This window comes from Salvelinus namaycush, chromosome 20 (genome assembly GCF_016432855.1).
Source record: "Salvelinus namaycush isolate Seneca chromosome 20, SaNama_1.0, whole genome shotgun sequence".
Taxonomy (NCBI): Eukaryota; Metazoa; Chordata; class Actinopteri; order Salmoniformes; family Salmonidae; genus Salvelinus; species Salvelinus namaycush.
The window spans coordinates 23,244,228-23,256,725 of record NC_052326.1 but is presented as its reverse complement, the minus strand read 5'-3'; the positions used below and the strand labels follow the sequence as shown (position 1 = coordinate 23,256,725).

Sequence of the window (12,498 nt, the reverse complement as noted above, 5' to 3'; positions counted from 1 at the left end):
TGGAGAGACTCTTTCCCCTCTAGGAGACTGTCAAACTTGATGACAACACCACTCCAACGGGTGTTGCTGGGCAGCTTCAACGTGGTGCTCTTATTCTTCTCACTTTGCTTGGTGAGGTAGATTGCTGCTATAACTTGATGATCCTTCATATACCTAACCATTTCCTCGGCTCTCTTTTAGAGTGTATCCATTGTTTTCAGTGCCATGATGTCCTTGAGGAGCATATTCAATGCATGATCAGCACAGTCAATGGGTGTGATGTGAGGGTAGGACTCCTCCACCTTAGACCAAGCAGCCTTCATGTTTGCTGCATTGTCTGTCACCAGTGCAAATATCTTCTGTGGTCCGTCATTGATGACTGCCTTGAGCTCATCTGCAATGTAGAGACCGGTGTGTCTGTTGTCCCTTGTGTCTGTGCTCTTGTAGAATAATGGTTGAGGGGTGGAGATGATGTAGTTAACTATTCCTTGATCATTCAACCACCCATCAAAGATGATTGCAAGTCTGCTTTCTCTATGATTTGCTTGACCTTCACTTGAACTCTGCATCCAGCAATTGAGTAGATAAAGCATGTCTGGTTGGAGGGGTGTATGCTGGGCGAAGAACATTCAGAAATCTCTTCCAATACACATTGCCTCTGAGCATCAGAGGTTAACCAGTTACATACACAGCTCGAGCAAGACATTCATCAGCATTTCTCTACATTCCTCCATTGAGTCAAAAAAACTTCTGATTCCAGGAGGACCATGAGCTGTTGCTATCGATAAGATGTCTGATTCATAATTTTCACCTCGAGTAGAGGGAGAATTGTCAGAGGTTGTGAGCGCTGAGGGAACTTTATGCACTTGGCCAGATGATTCTGCATCTTTGTTGCATTCTTCACATATGATTTGGCACAGTATTTGCGAATGTATGCAGCTTTTCCTTCTACATAAGGTGGAGTGAAATGTCTCCACACATCAGATAGTGCCCGTGGCATTTACAGATAATGGAATTATGTACTCCTTTGTAAGATAAATGTTTTAAAAATGAAACATGTATGGAAACAGGTGAATTAATATTCCTCAGTTAATAGGCGTGCTAAAACCCACATGACAGCAAAAATGAACAAGCAGAAATGACTAGTTAACAAAAAAAGAATGTATGTCATATAAAATATATTTATCCCACCCGGTATTGTAATCAAAACTTACCAGAAAGCATGTCGTCCTTGGCTCAGACAGTGTAGTAGTGTGGGCTCAATAGCAAGATCTTGAGAATCAGATGTACATGTGATGGGAGATTGCACTGCACATGTGATGGAAGAATGCACTGTGCTTGCAGAGGGTTGCAATTCCATTGAATTGGGGATAGTTTGACCAAAGTATGCCACAATACCTAGAATTGCCTTGTGTATCCCACAAAAAAATATTCACTGTATAAACTAACTTTTTTGGATGAATTTAAGCAAAATTCCCCAAATGCCATGGCTTAACTTCCCATGAAAAATATCTGGGGGAAATTCTGAAAATATACCAGAAATTTCCAACCCTTTGCAACCCTAGTCATGATTTGACCTCGTTCCCAGTTATCTTGAAACTACCATGACGCTCCAATAGCGCGACATCAGGCAAATTACGTTTATTGGGTGGAATCCCAAAATAAATATACCATGTGATAAAAAAACATTTTGCTTGTTGGCAGGAAATTTCATTGATAAAGGTTAAGTAGAACATCTCATTCCAAAATCATGGGCATTAATATGGAGTTTGTCTCCCCTTTGCTGCTATAACAGCCTCCACTCTTCTGGGAAGGCACTCCTCTAGCTGTTGGAACATTGCTGCAGGGACTTGTTTCCATTCAGCCACGAGCATTAGTGAGGTCGGGCACTGATGTTTGACGATTTGGCCTGGCTCACAGTCAGTGTTCCAATTCATCCTAAAGGTATTTGATGGGGTTGAGGTCAGGGTTCTGTGCAGGCCAGTCAAGTTCTTCCACATCGACAAACCATTTCTGTATTGACCTCGCTTTGTGCACGGGGGAATTGTCATGCTGAAACAGGAAAGGGCCTTCCCCAACTGTTGCTTCAAAGTTGGAAGCAAGATTTCCCTTCACTGAATCTACAGGGCCAAGCCCGTACCATGAAAAAGCCCCAGGCCATTATTCCTCCTGCACCAAACTTTAGTTGGCACTATGCATTGGGGCTGGTAGTGTATTCCTGGCATCTGCCAAACACAGATTCCTACTTCAGACTGCTAGATGGTGAAGCCTGATTCATCACTCCAGAGAACATATTTCCACTGCTCCAGAGTCCAATGACGGCGAGCTTTACACAAAAGCCAGCCGATGCTTGGCATTGCGCATGGTGAGCTTAGCTTGTTTGTGGCTGCTTGGCCATGGAAACCCATTTCATAAAGCTCCAGATGAACAGTTCTTGTTTTGACGTTGCTTCCAGAGGCAGTTTGGAACTTGGTAGTGAGTGTTGCAATCGAGGACAGATGATTTTAACGTGCTACACACTTCAGCACTCAGTGGTCTCATTCTGTGAGCTTGTGTGGCCTACTAATTCGCGGATGAGCCATTGTTGCTCCTAGACATTTCTATTTCCCAATAACAACACTTACAGTTGATCGGGGCAGCTCTAGCAGGGCTTTCCTTTGTTGGAAAGGTGGCATCATATGACGGTGCCACGTTGAAAGTTACTGAGCTTTTCAGTAAGGCCATAATACTGCCAATGTTTGTCTATGGAGATTGCATGGCTGTGTGCTCAGTTTTATACGCCTGTCAGCAACGGGTTTGGCAGAAATAGTCGAATCCACAAATTTGAAGGGGTGTCCACTTGTGTGTGTGTGTATAGTGTATCTTTCATATCAGCGAGAAATTGTTTTCTAAAAAGAAAATGTTAAATTACTCTGACAGAGTTCCTCGGTGGAGTTGGGAGAAACTTCCAGAATGACAATCAATCTATGCAGCACTCCACCAATCAGGCCTTTATGGTTGAGTGGCCAGACGGAAGCCACTCCTCAGGAAAAGGCACATGACAGCCCACTTGGAGTTTGTCAAACGACACCTAAATACTCTCAGACCACGAGAAACAAGATTATATGGTCTAATGGAACCAAGATTGATCTCTTTGGTCTGAATGTCAAGCATCATGTCTGGAGGAAACCTGGCACCATCCCTACGGTGAAGCATGGTGGTGGCAGCATCACGCTGTGGGGATGTTTTTCAGTGGCAGGGACTGGGAGACTAGTCAGGATCGAGGGAAAGATTAACAGAGCAAAGTACAGAGATCCTTGATTTAAAAACCTGTTTTAGAGCACTCAGGACCTCAGACTGGGGTGAAGGTTCACCTTCCAACAGGACAATGACCCTAGGCACACAGTCAAGACAATGCAGGAGTGGCTTCGGACAAGTCGCTGAATATCCTTGAGTGGCCCAGCCAGAGGCCGGACTTGAACCCAATCGAACATCTCTGGAGAGACCTGAAAATCGCTATGCAGCGATGCTCCCCATCCAACCTGACAGAGTTTGAGAGGATCATCAGAGAAGAATGGGAGAAACTCCCCAAATACAGGTGTGTCAAGCTTGTAACGTCATACCCAAGAAGACTCGGGGCTGTAATCGCTGCCAAAGGTGCTTCAAGAAGGTACTGAGTAAAGGGTCTGACTACTTATGTAAATGTGAAATTTCAGTACATTTGCAAAATATTCTGAACCTGTTTTTGCTTTGTCATTATGGGATATTGTGTGTAGATTGACGCGGGGTGGAAAAACAATTGAATCCATATTAGAATAAGGCTGTAGTGTAACAAAGTGGAAAAAGTCAAGGGGTCTGAATACTTTCCATATGCTGTGTAGAGTGTAAATTTATGTTCAATGCTCACGCACGCGGGCGGTGTGGTCAGTATCTTTTTATCTGAAAGATTTTTTCTCGCTGATAAAAGTTAACGGCCATATGTTTCAAAAGCCATATTGCAAGGCAGGATTATTGAGGTTTCTAAACGTTAAAACACAGCATCGGGATTGTAGATGACATAAGCCAGTCGTTGGCGACTCTAATCGCTGAAAACTTTAGGGTGAAGGCAGAATGCCTCCTAGAGTTTGAGCGCTAGATACACTTGTGCTTCCTCACCAAAAGGAGGCTTTCGAGGAGTGGAGTACCATCTTCCGTATGCTACTAACGAATTGACACACCACTCGACCACTTATCGGTTTCTGGGTCACTAAGGGGGGAGGAGAGAGGACGGAGGACAGAATTTTGCCAAAATGAGAGACCCCCCCCCTTGTGTCCAGCTATTTAAGCCATTTACTCAGCAACAATAACATCAAATGTCAGTGCTCAATGAGGGGATAAAGGGATTTGCTGCCAAAGTGCTCAGCTATGAAGTGTTATTACAGTGTTTAGGCCTGGTTAACTAAGCAGACTGAACTGTGTTTCTTGTCTGAGGTCTCTGATGGGTCTACCTAATTAAAAAATGTGTGTGTAGCTACAGAAACGTAAACTAATCAAGCTTGTTTTAGTTGGAGAAAAGCCAATAGGGGATTGCTTCAGTGTGGGTTTCGTGGTAGACGCATGTAGGCTACCGATTCACGATCTAGGGCATCAAGAAGTAGGGATGCACGATATTACGTTTTTGGCTGATATTTTCCTTGCCAAAAAAAACGATACTGATATTAAAAATGTTTGCGGCCTTTTTAAGCGTTCTAGTACAGTTAAATACACTGCTCAAAAAAATAAAGGGAACACTAAAATAACACATCCTAGATCTGAATGAATGAATGAACTATTCTTATTAAATACTTTTCTTTACATGGTTGAATGTGCTGACAACATAATCACACACAAATGATCAATGGAAATCAAATTTATCAACCCATGGAGGTCTGGATTTGGAGTCGCACTCAAAATTAAAGTGGAAAACCACACTATAGGCTGATCCAACTTTGATGTAATGTCCTTAAAACAAGTCAAAATGAGGCTCAGTAGTGTGTGTGGCCTCCACGTGCCTGTATGACCTCCCTACAACGCCTGGGCATGCTCCCGATGAGGTGGCGGATGGTCTCCTGAGGGATCTCCTCCCAGACCTGGACTAAAGCATCCGCCAACTCCTGGACAGTCTGTGGTGCAACGTGGTGTTGGTGGATGGAGCGAGACATGATGTCCCAGATGTGCTCAATTGGATTCAGGTCTGGGGAACGGGCGGGCCAGTTCATAGCATCAATGCCTTCCTCTTGCAGGAACTGCTGACTCCAGCCACATGAGGTCTAGCATTGTCTTGCATTAGGAGGAACCCAGGGCCAACCGCACCAGCATATGGTCTCACAAGGGGTCTGAGGATCTCATCTCGGTAACTAATGGCAGTCAGGCTACCTCTGGCGAGCCCATGGAGGGCTGTGCGGCCCCCCAAAGAAATGCCACCCCACACCATGACTGACCCACCGCCAAACCGGTCATGCTGGAGGATGTTGCAGGCAGCAGAACGTTCTCCACGGCGTCTCCAGACTGTCATGTCTGTCACATGTGCTCAGTGTGAACCTGCTTTCATCTGTGAAGAGCACAGGGCGCCAGTGGCGAATTTGCCAATCTTGGTGTTCTCTGGCAAATGCCAAACGTCCTGCACGGTGTTGGGCTGTAAGCACAACCCCCACCTGTGGACGTCGGGCCCTCATACCACCCTCATGGAGTCTGTTTCTGACCGTTTGAGCAGACACATGCACATTTGTGGCCTGCTGGAGGTCATTTTGCAGGGCTCTGGCAGTGCTCCTTCTGCTCCTTCTTGCACAAAGGCGGAGGTAGTGGTCCTGCTGCTGGGTTGTTGCCCTCCTACGGCCTCCTCCACGTCTCCTGATGTACTGGCCTGTCTCCTGGTAGCGCCTCCATGCTCTGGACACTACGCTGACAGACACAGCAAACCTTCTTGCCACAGCTCGCATTGATGTGCCATCCTGGATGAGCTGCACTACCTGAGCCACTTGTGTGGGTTGTAGACTCCGTCTCATGCTACCACTAGAGTGAAAGCACCGCCAGCATTCAAAAGTGACCAAAACATCAGCCAGGAAGCATAGGAACTGAGAAGTGGTCTGTGGTCACCACCTGCAGAACCACTCCTTTATTGGGGGTGTCTTGCTAATTGCCTATAATTTCTACCTTTTGTCTATTCCATTTGCACAACAGCATGTGAAATTTATTGTCAATCAGTGTTGTTTCCTAAGTGGACAGTTTGATTTCACAGAAGTGTGATTGACTTGGAGTTACATTGTGTTGTTTAAGTGTTCCCTTTATTTTTTTGAGCAGTGTAGTTGAAATACATACACACTGACCAAAAAGTTATTTTGTTGGCATTTACGCATGTCCCAATTACCAGTAAAACATAGTCAAAACATTTATTTCGCTTATGCTGTGCTGTTTTGTCTCAACCAGGATTTCATCATACATATCAAGCAGTGAAGTTTTCACGTAAACTCTGTTTCTTGTCTGCATCGAAGTAGTGGTCCTTGTACCTAGCATTGAGCATGGTGTGACACAGTAGAGGCTCAGAATGCCACCGAATCGCTTGTTCACAGCCTCTAGTAGAGTACTTTTCCAAGTTAACCCGATGGTCTGTGTTGGCATTTTTGTTGAGCAGGCGTTTCAATGCCATGACAGGGTATCACGTCTGCGGCAGACACAGTTGAGCTTATTTCTCGAGTCAGTTGTTTGAATGGAGCTAGGTGAGTTTTTCAAACACGTTCTCAAATGCCATTGAAATAAATGACAGCAGCGGTATGAGCACATTCTTGAGCGTGCAATACAGCTTTAGTCAGTAGGAAATCCTCGTAGAACAAATGTGCTGTTAGATTCATAATGCTCATGGCGCTGACATCACTGGTCCAAATGTCAGTTGTGAAGCTAATAGCAGTGATGCCCATATCAAGTAGCTCATGGATGCTGTGTAACTCCAGTAGGGCAGCATCTGAAAAATAGCGCCTACTTGGTAGTGTGTGCCAGTGCTTGATCCAGTCGGGGAAAGCCAACATCATACACAACAGAGAACGGTTGATTGTCAAGGGCAATGAATTACATTATCTTGGCTTTAATGGACTTCCCCTTTGAGTTGTCACGCTGAAATGTTCTTACTCTTTCAAATGACTTCTCGACTTGTTGACTGTTCGATCCACACAGCAGACATTGTGGGCTAGGTTAGGAATGCTGTGTTGCACATGTAGCGCTATATTTTTCATGGGCCATTACGTCATCTACCTACGTGTTATAGGTATGCACGTCAGCTTTTGACATCGGTTTTCACATTGGTGTAAAACTAGATATCGGGCTGATGTTGGCATTTTTAGCTAATATTGGCCGATTCCGATATGTTTACCAATATCGTGCATCCCTATCAAAAGGTTTGTACCTTGGGACAGTGAAGGTGTTGACTTAAAGGTCTTACTGAGACCACTCAGGTTGCCCTGGTGGTCTGCAGTGCTGGCCTGGTCTCTTAACTGTGTCTCTCCTCTTTACTAGGAGACTGAGGGTGACCCCCTCTATGAGATCTCTATGCAGGAGGAGGTGTCGGCTCGCCTTCACTTCATCAAATTTGAAAATGCCTATATCGAAACCTGCCTGGACTTTATCAAAGACCACCTGGTCAACACTGACACCAAAGTCATCAAAGCCACCGGTGGAGGGGCTCACAAGTTTAAAGATCTCATAGAGAAGAAACTGAAACTCAGGTGAGTTTTATTTTTAAAGACCGCATGACCAGTAGAAGGTTTTGCTTATTATAATGTAGCTATTCTTTATGTTTTGATTAGGGTGGACAAGGAGGATGAAATGACATGCCTCATCAAGGGCTGCAACTTTGTGCTGAGGAATATCACCCACGAGGCCTTTGTCTATGTCAAGCATGCAGACTCTGAGTTCCGCTTCCAGAACACTCACCCTGACATCTTCCCTTACCTGCTCATCAACATCGGCTCAGGGGTGTCCATTTTCAAGGTACCAATGCCTGACTCTCCAGATCTGGTGTGACGTGGCCTATGTAGACTTACCCATTAATTCAACAATCTTTCTCTCCAAACAGGTTGAATCAGAGGATACATTTGAGCGTGTTGGAGGAAGCTCCATAGGTGGGGGGACATTCTGGGGCCTTGGAGCACTGCTCACAAAAACAAAGGTAAAACCCCTCCTCACCCCCATGTTGAGACTTCAAGCCCAATAACCTTTTTTAATTGGTCAAGCTATTCAAATTAACTTACATTTTTATTTTCTGTTTGTTCTTGCCTATTATCTTGCCAGTTGACCTTACTGCTACTTTTTATTATCTGGAAGACTGCCCTGTGTACTTAACCTCTTTTGGGTATGTGGGACGTTAGCGTTACCTCTTCAACAGCCAGTGAAACTGCTGGGCGCCAAATTCAAATACAGAAATACTCATTATAAAAACTCAGAAAACAAAACATATTTTACATAGGTTTAAAGATGAACGTCTTGTGAATCCAACCACGGTGTCAGATTTTAAAAATGCTTTACGGCGAAAGCATACCTTACGATTATTTGAGAACATAGGCCACTAGACAATTCATTACAAACAGTAACCAGTCAAGTAGAACAGTGTCAGAAATAGAGATAAAATGAATCCCTTACCTTTGATGATCTTCATATGGTTGACTCAGCAGACATTCATTTACTCAATAAATGTTTATTTTGTTCGTTAAAGTCTCTTTATATACAAAAACCTCCGTTTTGTTTGCGCGTTTTCTTCAGGAATCCACAGGCTCAAACGCAGTCAAAACAGGAAGACAAAAAAATCCAAATTGTATCCGTAAAGTTCATAGAAACATGTCAAACGATATTTATATTCAATCCTCAGGTTGTTTTTAGCCTAAATAATCGATAATATTTAAACCGGACAATAACGTCGTCAATTTAAAAGGTAAACAAGAATTGCTCTCTCTCTCTGTCGAGCGTATGAAAAAGCTCTGTGACACTTTAGCGTCCAGTCATTCCGAATGCTCTTATTCCCTCATTTTTCAGAATACAAGCCTGAAACTATTTCTAAAGACTGTTGACATCTAGTGGAAGGCATAGAAACTGCAGTTTGATTCCTAAGTCAATGGATACTGTAATGGCATTGAATAGAAAACTACAAAACCAACAAAAAAACGACTTCCTGAATGGATTTTTCTCAGGTTTTTGCCTGCCAAATCAGTTCTGTTATACTCACAGACACTATTTTAACAGTTTTGGAAACTTTAGAGTGTTTTCTATCCAAATCTACAGCAGGCAGTTTAAATTGGGCATGCATTTCATCCAAAATTCCGAATGCTGCTCCCTACCCTAGTGAAGTTAAACTCTTGTTCCGAATAGGGTGGTTACAAAATAGCTATCTGGGTGAAAAGTCTCTTTTTAGAACTACTGTACTCCCATGACCTGCTCTCCCCTCCTACAGAGGTTTGATGAACTCCTTCAGTTGGCCTCGAAGGGGCAGCACACAAATGTTGACATGCTGGTCAAAGACATCTACGGGGGATCTTATGGGTCCTTGGGCTTGACTGGGGACCTTATTGCAAGCAGCTTTGGAAAATCTGCTACTCCTGACAAAGGTAAAGAGAAAAGAGCATTTGCAGTACTTTTACTCTTTACCCCATGACATGTTTTTCATGGTACTGTCTTAGCATGCCAGGGAGTCTGCTCCTATCTACTGTAATGTAGGCTACATTCCTGTTGAGCACTAACTGATTGATGACCTCTTACCCAGTTACTGTGACCTTGTCCCCTGTAGGCTGGTTGGTTATTGTTACTGTTGAGAAATGTAAACAAGGCAGCCAGCCATGGCAAAGAAATCAACTAATTCACTCTATTAGCTCATTCATGTGTATCATGTAGTGCCAATAATACCGGTCACAAACTGCCAATACATAAACCAACACTGTACGTACGTACGTACTTCCAGGGGACCTGGGCTTGTTGATGAGTTATGTTTCTGGTGCTTCACTTGGCTGTATGTTGACATACCTTTACTTTTGTCTTCTCCTGAATTAGAGTTCTCTAAAGAAGACATGGCTAAGAGCCTGCTCCATATGATCAGCAATGACATTGGGCAGCTGGCCTGCCTCTATGCCCGGCTCCACAACTTGACCAGGGTATACTTTGGGGGTTTCTTCATCCGAGGACACCCTGTCACTATGCACACCATCACTTACAGTATCAACTTCTTCACCAAGGCAAGCCCCCCCCACAATGTACCTCATTAACAAGCATGTCTTTCCCAATCCAGGTACATTTGATTGAGGTCTAGATTTAGCACTGACAGAACTGGATCTGATGGCAGCTGACTAATCAGGTATGGGCCTAGTTCAGAGCTTGAAAAGCAGCAATCAAATCTCAACTGCAGTATTCACACAGTAGTATGCAAATACACCCTTTATACTGAGGTACAAATTGCTTTACTCTCTTTACCAATCAGAATGACACAAAGTGCTACAACAGCAGACAGTGCACATTTGTTTTCAGGGTGCTAATAGTTTTTGGCTAACAGTAGCCTAGGCTAACGGCAACAGTGGAAGAGAAGTCTGATGTTAGCCATCATAGAAAAAGTTTTCTGGTGCGTGTTTTGCATTGATCTGTGTCAGGTCTTGTGGACCCTCTGTTGGTGCGTACCTGTAGGCTAGTCGCTATTTGAAGTGGGTAAAATGGCATACCCTTGTCAGGGCTGACTGGATGGCTATGATGGTAAAATGCCTTTTAAGTGTAAAACGCAACATATAGCCCATGGATGAGAAAATGAGCTTGAAAAAAAACAACTTTCAAAGCCACGTGACATCTGAAGCAGCAGTAGCTAACAGCGCCGTACATAAACACAACATTTTAAGGTTTGTTTTATTAAATTAAGTATTTCAAATGTCATGTCCTTGTGTGTAACAATGTAACATGGACAATTTAATTTAGAACTTTTTCATTGTTAAAATGCCCCCCCCCCCCCCCCCCCCTCAAAAAAAAAGATTACTCACAAGTTTTCGAATAGTAATGTCCGTTCGTATATCCGGATATTCGATTAACCGTGCCCCTCCCTAGTGGAGATAATAATACATAAACAGTGATATGACATGTTTGATTGTATTGTGCTGATAGGCTACTTTTAAATGATACAATCTGTGAGCATAATTAGTTGGAAATGGTTCCATCTGAGTCGAGTTTTATATTGTGTTTTTGCAGGGTGAAGTCCAGGCACTCTTCCTGAGGCATGAAGGCTATCTGGGGACTATTGGAGCCTTCCTTAAGGGAGCAGAGGAAGACAGTAGGTCAAGATGCTTTCATCTATGGGGTTTCTTCTTGACAGAAAGTGGCACAGGAATCCATACTTTATCACACCCTAGGTTTTGTAAGGATTTTCTTCTTGATGGGAAGTTCTTTTGTCTAATTCACTGTTATTTGTTTCACTTTATCTAGATCCTAACCAGTACAGTTGGGGGGAGAACTATGCTGGGAGCTCTGGCTTGATGAGTACTTCTCCTGACCTGAACCCCATGCAACGTGCACGTAGTGGAACAGTAAGTCCATTGGAAAAGAAAACGTTAAAATACTGAAAGGTCTGCATAAGACCACCAGGGTGCGCTCATAACCCACGTTTTATATAATTTTGGTGTCATTTCATTGACCATTATAGCAATTCTCCCCACTCTCTTTCTGAGATTGTGGATTTGATATTTTCTATGGAAATGTCACCAACGCTGTCCTTTTAAAATCCACAAGCCTGGTATGAGGCATTCATTGATCTTTTCAGTCTTAACATTTTGTTTTAATTTCTTCTCTTCATATCCACAATCTCTTACCTCTGTTTACCTACTGTAACCCTTATCTTCAGTTTTCCGTAAGTACTTCTCCATGCTTTGTGTGTAGTGGTTTGATTAGGGCTATATGTTTCCTCATGATTCTGGCATTGTAGCTACACAGCTTGCCAAACATTCACATTCACAATGGGTTAAATAAGGTTTCAGAGAGACAGCTGTGGCATTGTAACTCCTATATGCCAGCCTTTTCCTTTCACATATTTATTGCTTAACAGCCTTTGAAGTGTTGCTTTATGTAGTCATGGTTTAAATTGAGCTGTAACATGTTATAACCAACCTTATAGTCAATAGTAGTCAGGTCTGTTCACCTTATAAATTGTGCATGAAATCATACTCACTGCACGGATGTGACTGGTGTGAGGTGGTATACTATATTTCTTTATGTTGATACTCTAATGTTGATGCGTGTGTCCACTTCCCACTAACAGTGTGGAGTTTGACACACAATGCTATTCTCAGCTCACTGACCACTAGGGGGCATAGTGAAAACATATTGGAGTTTAGCTATGTTTGAAGGAGTCGTTTCACTTTTGTCAGGTTGTTTAGCAACAAAACCGATGCGTGCGCAACTTTGGGGCAAAACAGACTGTGTTGGCTTATGTTCAGAGGGTTATTGACAACATGTAAACTCCCTCTTCAAATTAGGGCTAATTTGAAAAGCTGTTCAGAGGACATTGTATTATTTCTT

General features: G+C 43.3%; 1 protein-coding gene across 1 annotated transcript in view; it reads left to right on the top strand.

Moving 5' to 3' along the window:
• The window catches only part of LOC120065133 (4'-phosphopantetheine phosphatase-like), a 28,246-nt gene that overhangs the window by 4,181 nt on the left and 11,567 nt on the right, over nucleotides 1-12,498 (top strand). The window contains exons 3-9 of the mRNA XM_039015892.1: nucleotides 7,483-7,691; nucleotides 7,773-7,956; nucleotides 8,042-8,134; nucleotides 9,410-9,563; nucleotides 10,003-10,184; nucleotides 11,176-11,257; nucleotides 11,410-11,510. Coding sequence (XP_038871820.1) covers nucleotides 7,483-7,691; nucleotides 7,773-7,956; nucleotides 8,042-8,134; nucleotides 9,410-9,563; nucleotides 10,003-10,184; nucleotides 11,176-11,257; nucleotides 11,410-11,510 — 1,005 coding nt within the window. The remainder of the gene's footprint in view (nucleotides 1-7,482; nucleotides 7,692-7,772; nucleotides 7,957-8,041; nucleotides 8,135-9,409; nucleotides 9,564-10,002; nucleotides 10,185-11,175; nucleotides 11,258-11,409; nucleotides 11,511-12,498) is intronic.